Raw genomic sequence first — 19,158 nt, 5'->3', positions numbered from 1 at the left:
ACTATTCCCAAAAGTAAAGTCAAAGTCTAAGATATAGAACTTCAAGGCATTAAATTAAGTGTTGGATAGGGCGTTTTCAATTTTTGGAGTCCTAAAGGGGGATAAGTTTGTTAGTCATAGTAGAATTAAGTTACACAAGAACAGCCATACTAGGTCAGACCAAAGTCCATACAGCCCAGTACCCTGTCTTACAACGTGACGGCGCGTTGGGGTCCCCCGTCTCCTGCACCCCGAAATGGCACAAACAGACTGCACCAGCCGGTAGAACAGAGGAAGTTTATTGCCTCTCCAGGATACAGCACAGCACAGATGGAATCTGGTCACAGAGCTGGGCTAGGGTGCCTCAGGCCCCCTTGAGATGGGGGAGACTGGGCCCCTAAACTCCAGCCCCTTTCCCTAGGCTGTCTCCTCCATGCTCCCAGACAGCCAGCCACTAACTAACTCTCTTCCAGCCCTGCCCCCCAGCCAGGGCAGCATTCCACCTTCCTTTGTTCCTCTCCATGGGGGGGTGTCTGGCCATACTGGTTTGCATAGTGACTCATCCTGTTTTGCTGGGTCGTGGTACCCACGGCAGCCAGTGGGGGTTACCCCAGAGCCAGCAGCATAGAAACCAGCCAGGTACCCCCACTACGTCACACACAAGAACAGCCATACTAGGTCAGACCAAAGTCCATACAGCCCAGTACCCTGTCTTACAACAGTCGCCAATGCCAACTGCCCCAGAGGGAATGAACAGAACAGGGAACCATCAAGTGATCCACTCCCTGTCGACCATTCCCAGCTTCTCTCCTCGTATGGCAGCTGTTCCAAAGCCCTAATCATTTCTTTTGCCCTTTTCTGAACTTTTTCCAATGCCAAGATATCTTTTTTGAGATTAAGTGACCACATCTGCATGCATATTCAAGATGTGGGTGTATTGTGGATTTACAGAGGCCATAAGATATTCTCTTTCTTACATTCTATCCTTTTTTAATTTCCCTAACATGCTGTTTCCTTTTTTGACTGCTGCTGATTATTGAATGGATATTTTCAGAGAACTAGCCACAATGATTCTGAGATCTCTCTCTGGTGATTATAGCTATTTTAATCTCCAACATGTTTTACATATATATAGTTGAGATTGTGTTTTCCAATATGCATTACTTTGTGTTTATCAACATTAAAATCATCTGCCATTTTGTTGTTCAGTCATCTAGTTTTGTGAGATCCTTTTGAAGGCTTTCACAGTCTGCTTTAGACTTAACTGTATCGAGCAGTTTAGTTACCAATTGCCAATTCTCTTTTGAATAAGAGAATCCGCCATACCTTTGTATTTATAGACAAAGACACTCTTCACTTGACAGAGAAAGCTTAACCTGCTAATCCTGCACAGCAGGTTACACAACAGCATCTAAATCAGGGAGAGATTTTGTCCCTTATACCAAGAACTGGAGACTAAAACCTAATGCTAGGCTTCCTGGATGAATATTAAACCACTGTATTTGTGATTTACCCAAAAAATGTATATAAACTTTTAAGAATAAACCTGTTGCTCCACGTGTGTATTTTAGTTCTATTCCTATAGTCTTTTCCATTACATTGAAAACGTACCTTGAAACCACAAAACTAGATTCCACTGTTCTCTCACTACCTCTTTATTTTTTTTAATATTCCTGATGGCAAGGCATTGAGCACCTTAAGTAGATCTGCAGCAGTCTTAAGCATAATGAGATGGGCTGCTGTTGGAATTGTGATATAAGGATACATTAGATGCTGCCCCTCTGCTGTCCATGCTTGAAGCGTGTGACCCAGCAGGGAGTAAAAACTGCTTTTTTTTTTTTTTTTTTTTTGCATCTGTTGGTGTTCAAGAAAGGAACTAATAAGACGCAGTTTGTTGTGACCGTCTCTTGTTGCAATCACAACACATCTTACATATCAAGTCTGATTACATCAAGTGGCTTGTGACAGACCTCTGTTAAGCTCAAAACAATTATTTTGGAAGTTTAAAAATATGAAGGCATCATCTTCTTTACAGCCAGGCTTTGGGAGCTATGTTTAGAAACAAATAATTAATGCATTTTTTCTGTATTAGTACACAACACCTATTTCCAGTAGTTCAGTTCTTGGAAATCAGGAGACCAACATAAACATGGTATTTCAAGTAGAATCAAATGCAATCCAACTAGGGGGGGTGGGGGGGAAGGTGTTCAAATTATTTTATATCCATCAACTCATTAATATTTAGTATCACTAACAAAAAAGTAAGAAAGTATAAATACCACTTTACACATGGGGAAAAAAAATAAGTTCAGTGAGTTGACGGAAGCCAGGACTGAGCTGGTGTTGGATCTAGGACAAAAATTGTGATGTTTCTGATGTGTTCTATGATTAGACCACTAAGTATGGATTAGGGATGCAAGTGACAAGCATAAGCTTATTGGATAGTCGATTAGTGACTAAACGCCCCTCCCCCCCCGCACACACACACACTGCCTCTATCAGAGAGAGGCAGTGGGGGGAGGAGGGGAGTAAAAGCCAGCTCCCACCAGCACCATCTCCACAGGGAGAGGGGCAGGGGTCCAGCAGGGAAATAGGGCAAGCAAGGACTGAAACAGTCCCTGCTTGCACTGGTTCCCACTGTGGTGCTTCAGCCTTTGAAATGTACAAGAGCCCAGCAAGGCTCTTGTACATTTCAAAAGCAGAAGTGCTCAGAGAGTTGAGCTGGTGATGGAGCTAGGACAAAACTCTGATTTTGTCCCGCAAGATTCTTGTACATTTTAAAGGCTGAAGCACCACAGTGGGGGAACACGAGGCCAGCAGGGAGTCCCCGCTGGTCCCATGATCCCTGCGGCGCCCTCCCCTGCCTTGCTGCCCTGGTTCCCCCAAGCATTGTCTCCAGGGTGCCGCCTGCTCTCCCCCTGCTGCCTCTATAAGAGGAACCGGGGGGAGGGAGTGGAGTGAATAGGGGAGGCTGCTGTAAAGCAGCTACTGTCTGCTGGGCCCCCCCACTGACAGGAGCTGTTGGCATCAAGTAGCCCCTGTTTGCGGCAGCCAGGGCTGGCCATGGGCAGAGGTTAACAGGGGTTTCTAGACTCAGTGCAAGCCAGGACCAAGGAGTTCCAGCTCACACTGATCGCTATGCCTCTACATTTTAAAATGTAGGAAGAGCCTGGTGGCACAGGTGGCTCCTGAAACTGGCACAGGCCAGGACTGCTCATTCCCAGCTCAACCAGACTCCTGGAGCTACCCCCGCTGCGGCTCTGCAGAGTAGCCCTATCCACAATGTATATCAACTATACAATTAGCCTGATAACCACATTTGAACATCCTTAGTCTGGACACTTTGTATGAAAGACCTCGGAAAATAAGCATCCTATTTAATTTTTCATTACCTCAGTATGGTGATATGCATATACACAAGACACCACCTCTTCATATAGATCCCAAATGTTGCAAATTGAAAAATTGCTCCTGTAGGTCTCATTGCTGCCAAGTTAGGGAAATTAACCTCCAGTAGCAAGGATTTCACAGGATTACATTATTCTGTCACTTGTCTATAGATGTCTGTTTTTAATCATGTAGGTTTTGATTTAAAAAAAAAACACATTAAGTAGTTAAAATGCTTATTTTAAAAAGCAATGAATAAAAAAATCTAAAATATGAATTTAGCAAGTGCTCTGCACTATTTGTGTGTTTATGAGAGCCAGGATACCTCGTTGTCCAAGAAAAAGACAAATCTGATCACAATTATTTTTCAAAGATACCTAAACTGGCTGCATTTCCCTTCAAGAACTGTAATGGTCTACTTTTTACTGAAAGATCAGCAGTATTAAGCACATGAAGCATCTACTGAGTATAGTATCTCAGATTGCTGATCCTCCTCCAGCTGAGAAGCCTCCATTCTCATCTGCTTCATCTGTCTTCAAAAAGGTGTTATAAATTCAATTCTTCTGTTTTGGAAGGAATTGTGCTCCTTAAGTATGTGTAAAAGGTTCGGCAATATCAAGGCAAACTTAGTGCCTTTGAAGGTGAATGAACAGTTAAGTTCTTTACTCGATTATAGTGAAAACAAACTTCTATCACAACAGCTTTTAGTGGTATAAGTTACTCTGAGTTTGAACAACAATGTATTTATTTTAAAAAATTGTTGAGTAAATGTTAATTCCCATCAGAGTGAAGAGTCTTAAGTACGCTGCTGCTGATATGCTCTTTACATAAAAAAAACAAAGCAAGAAACACAGTGGCGCACACACTCTTCTTCATCCCTCCCCAGGTGTTTCCACTGCCAGAGAGCCTTTGCTTGTATTTTCAAAAGCAAGCAAAATTTGAACTTCAAAGACAAGCAGGTCTGGTAACTAGAAATATTGTGTCTACTCTAACCAGAGAGCAGAGCAGAGACTCAAACAGCCTAACAAAGGGGAAAGAGCAAAAAGCAAAAGGCTGGGGAGCTGAATGTCTCAGGAATAGATAATGGTATGTGGGACCTTCCACGGCTACATCACTAGTTCATTTCTGCATCAAGATCAGGGATGGGAAATAATTTTTGGTGGGGGGGCCACTTCAAAGTTTGGTAAGTGGTCAAGGGCTGCACTTTTCTGTGGAAGAGGTGTGGGATCTAGGATAAAGACTGGGTACAAAATGGTGCAAGGTTAAGGCACAGGGGTGCAGGAGACGGTGTAGGGTCTGAGAGGGTGTCTGGGTAAAGGAGGGGGTTGTGAGCTGGGGCAGGGGAATAAGGTGCAGGTTCTGGGAGGGTGCTTGGGTGCAGGAGAGGATTCTGGCCTGGGAGAGGTGTAGAAGGTAGGGATGTAATAGTGTAGTCAATTAACTGATTATCCAATAAGCAAATGATTATAGGTTAATGCTGTAGACTACACGTTTTTCTCCCTGCCCCCACCCCAGACAGGGACTTCTGCCACCCTGCTCTGCTGCAGCTGTATCAGAGGCAGCAGTATAGGATGACAAACAGTCTGTGAGGGGAGCTGGTTTTGAACTGGTTTTCCTTACAGACCAGCTCCCATCTGGCACCCCATGCGGAGTGGCAGGGAACTCCTTGGAAGTGGGCCCAGACTATACTGGCTGCCAACCCTGCCCCCAGGGACTGTAGAATAGTCGACTAACTGATAAGAATTCATGAGGTTACTCAACTAGTCAATTAACCAATGTTTATCATCCTTAGTAGGAGGCAGTACAGGGTCTGGGAGGGAGTTATGACCTGGGGCATTGGGGTACAAAGGGTTTGGATGGTAACCTGGGGGAGGAAGTTGGGGTGCAGGAGGGGTATGCATGCCAATAGGGGCTGAGGATTGGGCTGGGGGCAGGGATATCGCATGAAGCTTCCTCCCTACCTTCAGAACAGACACACACAGGGACAGCGCTTTAAACCACAGCAGCTGCGTGCCTGAAGATCCTGGCAGGGTGGTCCAGATCCTGTGGCTTGGCAGGCTAGATCCGGCCCCCTGGCCATATTTTGCTCAGCCCTGATCAAGATAGTACAGACTAAAAGTTGTTACCATCGGACATTAGTACTCAGGTCTACGTGAAGTGAATTCGGTCACGTTGTTGATGGGCTTCTTCCCCATAGCATTACTATTGACAATTGACCATAGAGAGAGATATACCCAGCCAGCATCACACTCCCAGATCAGATCAACAGACCATGACTGGAGGGGCTTGCGCTCTTAAAATGCAGTCTAACCAGTGATCTGAAGTTGCAAATTCCAGATGCAGCTTGGGCTCTGAAGCCTAGGAAGAGGAATAGATTCGAAAACCCAAGCTCCAGACAGAGCTACAACTTCAAAGTAGGTATGTAAAATCTGGTTTAAATCGATAGCCAGTTAAACATATTGTTTAACCAGTTAACTGATTAAAGGAGGTGACAGCTGGACCCCGCTTCCCCCCAGAGTGGCTAACCTTAACTGATATGCCTCACTTTAACCAGTCAAACTTTCTCATCCCTATTGCAAAGCTCTGTCTATACAGCTATTTGCAAGTCCCACAATTTTGAGAGTCAACCTAAGTTGGGAGACTCCCTCCCACTTACTCCAAAATGTTGTACAGGCCTACTCTAATTGGCCTCTCTTTACATACTATGTATGCTGCAGTGAAAACTTGCTCTGTATTTGCAGGAGCTGAAGTGGGAAACTCCAGTTGGGTTTGACAGAAGATTTCTCTGATGATCCATTATAACACTGAGAAATGCTTCTCTTTCCCCCCCACAATTTTCCTGTCCTATTATTTGGATTGTAAACTCTAGAGCACGGAATGTCTCTTAACATGCATTTTCCCAGTAGTCAGCACAGTGGGGTAAACATCTCATAATATCTAAAGGACCCCAGTCATATCCCAAATAATAATTAACCCCTCTGCATCTCACTACAACAAGGACGGTCAAGTAGATTTTGGGGGCCATAGCTGCAAGATTTTCACTATAATTTTGCATATCTAAAATGTCATCTCTAAAAGTTTTAGAATTCAAATATATTCCCAGCTCAAATTTAATTAAAACTTTTTACAAAATAAACAAAGTTACCATAAAAGTCCAAATAATAGTCAATCAATAGATTTGTTCACAAAGCAATCCTTGCCATAATTCCACACAAATCATTAAAACAATGAAAAAAACCAGAAAAGTCGTTCCTAATGAAGCAATAATTATTTTGTAATAAATCTATTGCTATCTAGTAAACATTAGACTTATTCCCAATAAACAGCACATGGTACAAGACTAACAGTATTGACCAGAGCCAGGAATATCGTCATTGCCAAAGCTGTGATGACCCTACCATCCCAATCTTATTTATAATTTACATTATCACTGGTTTAACTAGCCATTCCAAACAGATCCAAGAAGAGACAATCAACTATGAACACTACCCAGTTTCACTGTGAATATATTTTACATTATGTTCTCTAAGCATTAGGTTGAGATCCTACAGTTTGTTTTGCTGGTGAAAAGATTTGAGCCCTGGCCTGCAAATAAACAATTACTGAATTATAAGCTTGACATCTAACCTGGGAGAACAGAAGAACAAGTCAACTTTTCTACAAGCACTTCTGTCCACTCTCAGATGTGGGATCAGCTCTATGCACAGCAAGTCCACACCAGGCTTTGCTGTCCTGGACAATTATAGTGTACTCCTAGACGCCATGATTTGACTTTGTTATCCAAGCCATATCTTTCATTTAGTACGTAGAACAGTCTTCATTCTCCTGACTAAAGTGGTTTATTAATAGAACTGTTTCCCTGCATAGATTTCAGTAAAATCTGTCATACAGCTCTTTAAGCATTATGGAACACCATTTGTTGACATATTTTAAAAGCTTTTCTTTACTGCTGCTGTTTAAAACAAGCTAAAAAAAGAGATTTTAAAGCACTAGCCAGTAAATTAAAAACCTGCATAGGAGGCAGCCCTCTAATTACACATATCACTTCTCCATTTCAGAGGTTCTCCATATGGCCTGGAATTAAGTGACTAAGCAAGGAGGAGCCTCCTGCACGATTCTAACCTGGGAAAGCGTCCACAACACTTCCTGCACATCTTCCATGACAAGGAGATTCGGCACAGAATCCACTATGCTACACTTGCCTTTGGCAAATTGTCTTGCCTGATGATGAAAAAATCACTTCATCAGAAGACACACTAAACTTTTAGTTTATAAAATAGGGATAATGTCAAATTATCTCTATGACTGTGAGACTTAGGTGACCCTATAGAAAAACACCTGGCATACCTGCAGCAGCTCTCTCTTCAAAAGCCCCCTAGAATAAAATGGGAGGATCACCATACTAACAATACTGTCCTCAGAGACCCACATCTTCAGAATTGAGCCTGTGGCTATCCAACACTAGCTGAGGTGACGTAGGCACTGTATGCACATGTCTGATGTATACACTTACCAGAACAATTGCTATATCTCCAATGCAAAAGAAAAAGAAAACTGTTTTTCTTATAAGATCAAGAACACATATTCCTGCGCATCCAGAAATATAATCTATGCTATCATGTGCCGAAAGTGTCCGTCCGCTATGTACATTGGACAAACGTCTCAGACACTTCACCAAAGGATCAATGTCCACAAAACAGATATCAGACAGGATCACATAGAAAAAAACAGTTTCTTGCCATTTCAACCTGAAAGGCCATTGTCTCAATGACTTAATCACCTGCATCCTGCTTCAAAGACCTTTTAAATCTGCACTTGAAAGGGAATCCTCTGAACTGTCATTCATGCTAAAATTTGACACTTTACGCATGGGTCTCAACAAACACTCTAGTTATCTTACCCATTACAAAGATAGCTTCCCCAATTATCACCTCTAATATCATTAGCTCACAGACATTTACCTTCCCCCCCCCCATCCCCCTTCTGTTCTGATATTTGATTTGTCCTTTTCATGTGTGTTCATTTTTTTAAATTGTATCCTTTGGTATATATGGTTGTGACTATTTTCTTCCACTATTTTATCTGAGGAAGTGGGTCTGGCCCACGAAAGCTCATCATCTAATAAACCATCTTGTTAGTCTTTAAAGTGCTACATAGTCCTGCATTTTGCTCCATCAGAAAGAGGCAGCAAGGGGGAGGAAGAGGAGCAAGTGCTGGGGGAGCAGGTTTAAAAGCTGGTGCCCCCAGCTTCAGCTCCATGGAAGGAGTCAGGGACTCATGGCAGCAGTCATAGAATCATAGAACTGGAAGAGACCTCAGAAGGTCATCAAGTCCAGCCCCCTGCTCTAGGCAGGACCAATTCCAACTAAATCAACCTGGCCAGGGCTTTGTCAAGCCGAGACTTAAACACCTTTAAGGATGGAGACTCCACTACTTCCCCAGGTAACCCATTCCAGTGCTTCACCGCCCTCCTAGTGAAATAGTTTTTCCTAATATCCAACCTGGACCTCTCCCACCTCAACTTGAGACCATTGCTCCTTGTTCTGCCATCTGTCACTACTGAGAACAGCCTCTCTCCAGCCTCTTTGGAACCTCCCTTCAGGAAGTTGAAGGCTGCTATCAAATCCCCCCTCACTCTTCTCTTCTGCAGACTAAACAGACCCAAGTCCCTCAGCCTGTCCTCATAAGTCATATGCTCCAGCCCCCTAATCATTTTGGTTGCCCTCCGCTGGACCCTCTCAAAATGCATCCACATCCTTTTTGTAGTGGGGGGCCCAGAACTGGACACAATTCTCCAGATGTGGCCTCACCAAAGCTGAATAAAGAGGAATAATGACATCTCTGGATCTGCTGGCAATGCTCCTCTTAATGCAATCTAATATGCCATGAGCCTTCTTGGCTACAAGGGCACACTGTTGATGCATATCCAGCTTCTCATCCACTGTAACCCCCAGGTCCCTTTCTGCAGAACTACTACTTAACCGGTTGGTCCCCAGCTTGTAACTATGCTTGGAATTCTTCTGTCCCAAGTGCAGGACTCTACACTTGTCCTTGTTGAACTTCATCAGATTTCTTGTGGCCCAATCCTCCAATTTGTCTAAGTCATTCTGGACCCTATCTCTGCCCTTAAGCGTATCTACCTCTCCCCCCAGCTTAGTGTCATCCGCAAACTTGCTGAGGGTGCAATCCATCCCCTCATCCAGGTCATTAATAAAGATATTGAACAAAACCGGTCCTAGAACTGAACCTTGGGGCACTCCACTAGAAACCGACCGCCATCCTGATATCAAGCCGTTTATCATTACCCGCTGGGCCCGGCCTTCTAGCCATCTTTCTATCCATCTTACCGTCCATTTATCCAATCCACATTCCCTTATCTTGCTGGCAAGAATATTGTGGGACTACTGGGGCTCTTGTACATTTCAAAGGCGGAATGCCACGCTAGACCTTATCGACTAATTGAACAGTCGATGGGAATCCCATTGACTATTCAGTTAATTAACTGAAATTTAACATCCCTACTCTAAAATTTGACGTGTTGCGAATGGGCCTTAACATAGATGATAATTACCTGACACATTACAAAGACAGCCAAATTGACAGACCCAAAAAAGTACCAAGACATGAACTACTTCGAGACAGACCCAAAAGAGAAAATATCAGAACTCTTCTTGTTGTTACTTACAGTCCACAACACAGACCCATCCAACGCATTATACACAATCTACAACCTATTTTGGAAATGATCCCTCACTCTCAGAGGCATTAGGAGAAAAACCTATTCTTGCTTACAGACAACCCCCTAATCTGAAACGCATTCTTTCTGATAACCATGCCACACAACCACATCATAAGCCTCCTGAAACCCAGACCTGCAACCAAAAAAGATGCCAGCTCTGCCCACATATCTACACTGATGAATTCATCACTGGAGCAAACAACATAAGCCACAAAATCAAAGAGTCATTTGACTGCTCATCTAGTAACTTGATCTACGCCATCAAAAGCCAGCAGTGCTCCTCTGCTATATATATTGGTAAAATTGGACATTCTCTGTGGGAAAGAATCAATGGACACAAATCGGATATACGTAAAGGGAATACTCAGAAGCCAGTGGGAGAACATTTCTGCTTACCTAACCATAATCTAACAGATCTGCAGGTGGCGGTCTTGTCACAGGCCAGCTCCTCAAACCAAATCCACAGGGAAAACTTGGAATTACAATACATATACAAATTCAATTCACATGCTAATGGGCTCAATCGAGATACAGGATGGTGGAGTCTATCACTGAAGGTGCTAACAGCTTTCTGAACGGTATCCTTCCTACCTTAGCAATCTATCTACTGACTTGGATTTTTATCTGCTCAAGTTTAGCATCCTTTCTCCAGATACTTCAAGAAAAAAGGAGGGGGGAAGAAGGGTGGGAGACAGAGCATCTTTCTCTCCCCCATCCCCTTCTCCTATTTATTTCGAGTTTTCATTTCCCCTACTCATAACTCCGGTCATCTGAAGAAGTGGGCTGTGCCCACAAAAGCTCATGATACCATCTACATGTTTTGTTAGTCTATAAAGTGCTACCAGACCATTTGTTTTTTCCCCACCTTTTGATATTCATAGTAACTCCAGATTAGCCACTTAACTGACTCTTACAATAAGCAATTTCCTCCTTCCTTGTCTCCTCGCCCCCACCTTCTGTTCTATGTAGCTGACTCGTTAGTTTGAAATTGGTTTACTTTTTTCATTGTATCCCTCTGTTATATAATGGTCATGCCAATTCACTTTCAGACTATGATCTGAAGAAGTGGGTCTGCCCACAAAAGCTCATGATCTAATAAACCATCTTGTTAGTCTTTAAAGTGCTACATGACTGGTTTTTTTTGTTTTGTTTTGTTATTCCTACTCAGTGTGACTTTCTGCTCTGGAAGAAGGGGAAAGCTTCACGTGACCTTCCCACCCCCAGCCAATCTCTCAGCTCCTATTGACCGTAAACAAGCAGCCAGTAGGAGCTGAGAGATTGGCCTGGGAGATGGGGCAGCACAAGCCTCTCCCAGAGTTGAGAGCCACATCCAGGAGCAGCCTGCAGCTTTAAGCAGTCTAGGGCTGCAGCAGGCAGGAAGCCCAGCCTGCCTTGGGGGTGCTGGCCAGGAGCTGCTTAGGTAAGCGCATCCCATGCAAAGCCTACCTCTGGCACCCCTGCCCCTCCCGCATCCCCAACTCCCTCCCCCAAGTCACCATCCAAACCCTCTCTATCCTCCTGCCCTCTCTAAACTCCTTCTCAGACCCTGTACCCTCTCCTACTCCCCTTCCACAGGCCAGAATCCTCTCCTGACCCCACACTCTCTCCTTGACCCTAACCCCAATCCCCTGACTCAGGTCACAATCCCCTCCTTCACCCAAACTCCCTCTCAGACCTCACGCCAACTCCTGCACGCCAGTCTCTTATCCTGTGCACCCTTCTACATCGAATTGCCATCCTAGACTCCACACCTTTTCCACAGAAAAGTGAAACCCTTGACCACTTTCCAAAATCTTGGAGTGACCCCCCCCAAAAAAAACTGTCCACCAAAAATTATTGCATCTATATGGTTACTCAGATTGCCCTGAAATTTGTTATGGTAGCATGGGTTTCTGATACAGATCCAAATTTGGGGATATCTGAACAAGGGGCTCAACATACTGGACCTGAATAAAATAGTTTTCCTTAAAGTTAAGAGATTCTAGCATCCACATCTTGCTTACAGATCAAATAAGTGCTCCGTTGCATCAAGGTCTCCACCATTTGAAGGTTCCTCACAGGGTGCAAACTGCCATCAGTCCTTTGGTGAAACATCAAACTAAGACTTACTCTGAAAAAGGTTTTGCTGCTCTAGTTTCTTGGAAGCTTCTTGCATTGAATGAGAAACTAAAGAATCAAACTGAGCATGTTCAGTCCAAAAGATTATCTGGAAAACTCCTTATTATAAAACTTGGGAATATCAATTCTACGCCAGGCACTGTAAAACTACATTGACATCACAGCAACCCAGCTGCACTGTGTATGATGCAGTAGTGTGGAGGTGTCCTGTGTCTTGCATCAGTGTGGCTAATGCATCTCACCGAAAGGTGACAGCCAAGTGAGCAGAAACATTCTCCCAGGAGCTAGGTCACCCCAAGTGCCGGGCTCAAGCACCTGCGTCTCTCACGGCCTTGCCCACACAGGCCAGTCCAAGAGCTGCTCTGGTTTTCTGTGGGCAGAAGGTGATAAAGGCCCCACAGCAGTAAGCACTGGCGGGAAGGGGAAGATGACTGGCCTCGAGGGGGACAGTAGGGGTAGGGGGACCCGACATGGGGAGGGAAGAGGGGTGAGTCAGGAGCGGGGGGTCCCGTCGGGGGGGGAGGAGGGGTGAGTCAGGAGCGGGGGGTCCCGTCGGGGGGGGGGAGGAGGGGTGAGTCAGGAGCGGGGGGGTCCCGTCGGGGGGGAGGAGGGGGGAGTCAGGAGCGGGGGGTCCCGTCGGGGGGGAGGAGGGGGGAGTCAGGAGCGGGGGGTCCCGTCCGGGGGGGGGGGAATGAGGGGGAGTCAGGAGCGGGGGGTCCCGTCGGGGGGGGAGGAGGGGTGAGTCAGGAGCGGGGGGGTCCCGTCGGGGGGGGGGAGGAGGGGTGAGTCAGGAGCGGGGGGTCCCGTCGGGGGGGGGAGGAGGGGTGAGTCAGGAGCGGGGGGTCCCGTCGGGGGGGGAGGAGGGGTGAGTCAGGAGCGGGGGGGTCCCGTCGGGGGGGGAGGAGGGGTGAGTCAGGAGCGGGGGGGTCCCGTCGGGGGGGGGAGGAGGGGTGAGTCAGGAGCGGGGGGTCCCGTCGGGGGGGGGGAGGAGGGGTGAGTCAGGAGCGGGGGGTCCCGTCGGGGGGGGGAGGAGGGGTGAGTCAGGAGCGGGGGGTCCCGTCGGGGGGGGAGGGGGGGGAGTCAGGAGCGGGGGGTCCCGTCGGGGGGGGGGGAGGAGGGGGGAGTCAGGAGCGGGGGGTCCCGTCCGGGGGGGGGGGGGGAGGGGTGAGTCAGGAGCGGGGGGTCCCGTCGGGGGGGGGGAGGAGGGGGGAGTCAGGAGCGGGGGGGTCCCGTCGGGGGGGGAGGAGGGGGGAGTCAGGAGCGGGGGGTCCCGTCGGGGGGGGGGGAGGAGGGGTGAGTCAGGAGCGGGGGGGTCCCGTCGGGGGGGGGAGGAGGGGGGAGTCAGGAGCGGGGGGTCCCGTCCGGGGGGGGGGGGAGGGGGGAGTCAGGAGCGGGGGGGTCCGTCGGGGGGGGGGGGGGGTGAGTCAGGAGCGGGGGGTCCCGTCGGGGGGGGGGGAGGGGGAGTCAGGAGCGGGGGGTCCCGTCGGGGGGGGGGGAGGGGGGAGTCAGGAGCGGGGGGGTCCCGCCGGGGGGGGGCGGAGGGGGGAGTCAGGAGCGGGGGGTCCCGTCGGGGGGAGTCAGGAGCGGGGGGTCCCGTCGGGGGGGGGAGGGGGGAGTCAGGAGCGGGGGGTCCCGTCGGGGGGGGGGCGGAGGGGGGAGTCAGGAGCGGGGGGGGGTCCCGTCGGGGGGGAGGGACGAGCCGGGGGGGACCCGGCAGGGGGGAGCCGGGAGCGCAGGCCCGCGCGCACTCACCCGTCCCGCCATCTCGTCGCTGCTCGCGGCTCACACCGCCCGGTCCCAGCAGCCAAACGCCAGCGCGTCAGGCGGCTGCGCATGCGCACTGCGGCCATGCGATTCCGCAGGAGCGGCGCAGAGCGCCCGGCATTGGGCGGGGCTACGCCCCTTCCGGCGGAGACGTCACCTCGTTACAGCATCGTTCTGTCGCGGTGATGTCACCCCGCCCGGGGCAGCGCTGCCCCGCGCCGCTTGGGGGCGAACGCGCCGGGCCGGCTGTGGCGGAAGTAGCCCAGGCCATAGCGCCCCCTGGAGGCTCCGCGCCGCTTCCCTGCCAGGCTACAGCCCCTCCCCCAAGGCCTAATGACAGCAGCTCCGCCCTGTCAGCCCAGAGGGGGCCTGCGGGAGGAGGGTGACCAGGTGTCCGCTTTTGAACTGGCCAGCCCAGTATTTGAGTTTTCTGTGCAGGAAACAAATTGAGACAACACAGAACGCCGGGTCTTTTCTAATTAGCACCTTTTATTATTATCATGCTAGGACATGACTTGCGCAGGAGTATTCTCGCTCACTCGCCAGGCCTGAGCCATGCGCTACTGTGCCAATGCGCTGCGTGGATACCAGTGTGAGTACCTGCCTGGCTGGTAGACTCGCTCATCCCGTGTGCGTGTCTACCAGCCAGGCACTACGCACCTACGCAGTAGTGCTGAATATTTTCCTTTTATAAACGTACCATTCTCAACAGTGGTGTCCTTTGTCTAGCTTTCATCTTTCTCGTATCTCGCAGCGCTCTTTTAAGGTAAGGAATATTTGGCAGCTTTATCAAAAAAAGGTCACACAATCTAATGTAAAATATATGATGTACTGTAAGTAAACTTCCCATATCATGTATATTTTTTGGGGTCCACAAATTTTTATTAAGTATGTCCAGTAATTTTGTTGAAACCATCTGGCAACCCTACCGGGGATTGCTCTCAGTGTTACTGCCACCACCTCGTTCACTTGCTGAAACCTCGAACAGTGGTTCCATAGCCCATAGGGTTAGTAGATGTGATCGCCATTCTGTCTGGTGATCACAGCAAGGGGTTACCGTGGTCCACGGTGAGCAGGGTTCTTGGTCTTCCCAGAAGAGAAAAGGGGGAGGGGAGGTTAGAAAAAACGGGAAAGAGAAGGCGGGAGTTGCTAGGAGATGGAAGTCCATATAGGGGGACTCTCACTTGAGGGCTCTCCAAATCGCTTCTCCGAGAGAGTGGGCACATGGCAACCAGTTTCCTGAGGAAAACTGTCTTTCCAAAAGGGCGTGGGAGCTGTCAGTCGGAGGCAGCTGCTCACTAGTTGGATAGGAACATTTTGGTGTTTGTTACATTACTTGGGAACAGACATATAGTCACAGATTTATTTTGGTTAGGTAGAGCTCACACGCACACAAGACGGCACAAAAGGGTAGACGCTAGTTAAGTAATTTTAATGTGCTGCTGCTCCAGTCAACATCCAATAGCCTCATCTCAGAGGAGGTGGTGATAGCAGGCAGGCCACAGTATCGATATCCGTGAGGCAAGGTAAAAGGCTTCCATCATTTGAGACAAAAGGAAAAAAAATGTAGCACTTTAAAGACTAACAAGATAGTTTATTAGGTGATGATCTTTTGTGGAGCAGACCCACTTCTTTCAGAACATATTCTGAAAGTGAATTGGCATGACCAGGGCTCGACAAATACACTTATCTACTCGCCTGTGGTGAGTAGATTTCAGCTGGTCACCCCATTCACCAGCAGTCCACGCATGTGCGGTGCGGGGCTGGTGAGTGGTTTTTGCCACGATTGTCGAGCCCTGGGCATGACCATGTAACAAAGTAATACAATGAAGGAAATAAACAAATGATGTACTGACAAATCAGATATTAGAACAGAAGGTGGGGGTGAGGGGCAAGAAAGAGATAAGGAAGGAGGAAATAGCTTATCGTAAGTCAATAAGGGGCTATTCTGGAGTTACTACGACTATCAATAGGTGAGGAGGCTGTCTTTGTAATGTGTAAGGTAATTAGCATCTTTATTAAGGCCCATTTGCAAAGTGTCGAATTTTAGCACGAATAAAAGTTCTGAAGTCTCTCTCTGTAATCTGATGTTAAAGTCTCTTTGAAGTAACAAAATACAGGACTAGGTAGCACTTTAAAGACTAACAAGATGGTTTATTAGTTGATGAGCTTTCGTGGGCCAGGAAAGCTCATCATCTAATAAACAATCTTGTTAGTCTTTAAAGTGCTACATAGTCCTGTATTTTGTTTCAGCTACCCTAGACTGACACAGCTACATTTCTATCACTATTCTTTGAAGTAAGACGCACATTGTTAGGTCTTTAAGGGAATGGCCAGATAGATTAAAATGTTGACTTACTGGTTTTTCCCTGTGAAGATGTCTGATGTCTGATTTGTGGGCATTAATTCTTTGGCGAAGTGACTGAGCAATTTGTCTAATATACATCGCAGAGGTGTTCCATGGCAGCTGGAGGCGTGCTGCAAAGAACAACAGAGTTCAAAATGGCCACCCTTAAACGGGCAGGCAACCTTTTTTTTTTTTTTCTCAAAAAATCTTTGGTGCTCCAAAAAATTATGTTTTGGTGTTCATCGTTCTTAAAAAGTTTAAGAAACACTGCCTTATTGTATGGGGAGTCACCTGGCCACGCCCTACCAATCACTGCTAAGCCTTAAGGACAAAAGGCTATTTGCATATGATTGCCCAGACACTGCGGCCTCCCTTAGAATCTTAGAACAGTGTTTCCCAATTTTATTTGGCTGAGGAACCCTGTTCAGCTTTTCAGAATTTCAAGGAACCCCTAGGTTTGTCAAGCAAAAAAAAAAGGGGGGAGGAGGGAAAATCCCCACCAATGCATGAAAATCACATTCCTTCCCCAAGACCCCCTCCCACCCCCCCTTCCTTGAGGCCTCATTAGCTCTGTTCCCCTCCTCTCCATCACTTGCTATCCCCAGGCCTGGGGTGGGAATGAGGGATTTGGGTGTGGGAAGGGGTGAGAAGTACAAACTCTGGGAGGGAATTTGGATGCAGGAGAAGGGGCTGTTGACTCAGGGAGGGGGCTCTAGGCTGGGGAGTGTTGGGCTCAGGTGGAAGGCTGGGGTGCTGAGCAAACCAGGGCTTGTGCATGTGAGGGTGCAGGAGTTTGGGCTGGATATGTGAGGGACTCAGGGCAAGAAGGTTGTGAGTATGACGGGCTCAGGACACAGATCTGTGATGTGTGGATGGTGGAGGAATGTTATGACAGAAGACTGAGGATGTGGGGATGCAGGAGTTTGGGGATGTAAGAGGCTCAGGACGGGGGGTTCCAGTGTATGATAGGCTCAGATTTGGCGTCAGGTGGTGCAGGAGTGCTATGATGCTGCAGTGAAATGGGGGTATGGCCCCAATTGGGGGATTGTTGGCCTGGCTTCATTTTTAAATAAAATATTATGTCAAACTCAAAAGGTTTTAGCATTGTCTTTATTTATGAGAGGGGTGAGGAACCTGTTTTGAGTCAAAGGTCACTGACCCACAGAAAAGTTGGGGCCACACAAGTGAAATGCAAAAAAACCCAACAACCCTCCAAAAATCCCCAAGCCTCACTGATGTAGTCCCAAATGTGCTGGTGGGGGTAGGGGACAGAGTGAAAGTGGGTGCTGGGGCTGGGGAGAGGGTGCTGCTGGGTGGAAGGATGCTGGCTCAGGTGGCGGGGTGCTGGGGCAAGGTGCTGGAGCAGGCAGGTGGCAGGGTGCTGGGGTCAAGGACATGGTCCTGCTGGGCACTAGGGTGACTGGCAGGGTCCTGGGGCCAGGAACAGGGAGGAGACTTGGGTAAGAGTTGGACCTCCCTGATCTGGCACCCTCTGGACCTGCCCTGGTCTCAGATGAGGGATTTTTGGACCAGGGGAGGACATTTCAGGGCTCCTGGTTTCCCCCCCGCTTCCCCACTAGGCTTCTTTGCACCTCTATCCCCTGCAACCCAACTGAGCTGCCCACCCCTGCTGGTTCCCTGCACCTCCCCCAAAACCATCCCCCACAATCCAAGGGAGTGCAGCACCAGTTCCCTGCAGCCCCTCACAGCCCAGCTGAGCTGCCCGTCTGTTCTGTATGCCTTCCCCCATCCACCTCAGCCCAGCTGAGCCCTGTACTGGTTCCCTGCATGCCTCCCCCACAGCACAGCTGAGCCCCGTTTCCCTGCACCTCTCCCAAGCCCCGCAAAACTGCTGAGCCAAGAGCCGATTCCCTGCCCCTCGCTCCCTCCTTGAGTCTAGCCCCGGTTCCCAGCACCTCCCTCCTCCTGCAGCCAAACTGAGCTCTGAGCTCCATACACACACACGCCCAGCCCAGCTCAGCTCCCCGGACCTCCCCACTCTGCAACCCAGCTGAGCTCAAATTCCCTGCACCTTCCCCCAAACCATGCAGACATGCTGAGCCAGTGCTGATTCCCTGCCCCTGCCTCCCTCCTGCCCTCCCCTTGGCTGTGTCTACACTGGCAAGATCTTGTGCCAAAGCGGCCGCTCTTGCGCAAAAACTTGCTTCCTGTCTACACTGGCCGCATATTCTTGTACAAGTACACTGACGTTCTCATGTATGAAATCAGGGCTTCTTGAGCAAGAACTATGATGCTCCGGCTTAGGAATAAGCCCTTTTGCGCAACTGTTCTTGCTCAAGAGGCCAGTGTGGACAGGCAACATGAATTTCTTGCGCAAGAAAGCCCTATGGCTAAAATGGCCATCGGCCCTTTCTTGCGCAATAGAGCGTCCACACTGCCATAGATGCTCTTGTGCAAAAGCACAGCTCGCAAGTACAGGCAGTCCCCGGGTTACGTACAAGATAGGGACTGTAGGTTTGTTCTTAAGTTGAATCTGTATGTAAGTCGGAACTGGCGTCAGCCGCTGCTGAAACTGATCAGTTTCAACCGCGGCTGAATCTGGATGCCAGTTCTGACTTACATACAGATTCAACTTAAGAAACCCAGGTGTCCCCAAGTCAGCTGCTGCTGAAACTGATCAGCGGCTGATTCCAGGAAGCCTGGGGCAGAGCAACTCTGCCTCTGGCTTCCTGTAGTCAGCCGCTGGTCAGTTTCAGCAGCGGCTGACTTGGGGACGCCTAGGGCAGAGCAGCTGGGGTGCTGCTGGGTTGCTCCAGTAGCGCGGCTCCTCGGCGCTACTGGAGCAACCCAGCAGCACCCCAGC

At 48.5% G+C, this 19,158-nt stretch overlaps 1 protein-coding gene across 3 annotated transcripts in view; it reads right to left on the bottom strand.

Moving 5' to 3' along the window:
- The window catches only part of NSF (N-ethylmaleimide sensitive factor, vesicle fusing ATPase), a 162,543-nt gene extending 148,412 nt beyond the window's left edge, over nucleotides 1-14,131 (bottom strand). For 2 of the 3 annotated variants that reach the window (XM_075911369.2, XM_075911370.2), the window contains exon 1: nucleotides 13,976-14,131. In XM_075911369.2, coding sequence (XP_075767484.1) covers nucleotides 13,976-13,987 — 12 coding nt within the window. In that variant the 5' untranslated portion in view covers nucleotides 13,988-14,131. Of the gene's footprint in view, nucleotides 1-12,108; nucleotides 12,469-13,975 lie in introns of those variants that run through there. The other variant, XM_025181455.3, reaches the window with a different exon arrangement.
- Nucleotides 14,132-19,158: the final 5,027 nt, after the last annotated feature.

Source organism: Pelodiscus sinensis, chromosome 29, assembly GCF_052426305.1.
Source record: "Pelodiscus sinensis isolate ZL-2025 chromosome 29, ASM5242630v1, whole genome shotgun sequence".
In the NCBI taxonomy this organism is placed as follows: domain Eukaryota; kingdom Metazoa; phylum Chordata; order Testudines; family Trionychidae; genus Pelodiscus; species Pelodiscus sinensis.
Note: the sequence above shows the minus strand (reverse complement) of the source record. Positions and strands in the feature narration are given on the sequence as shown.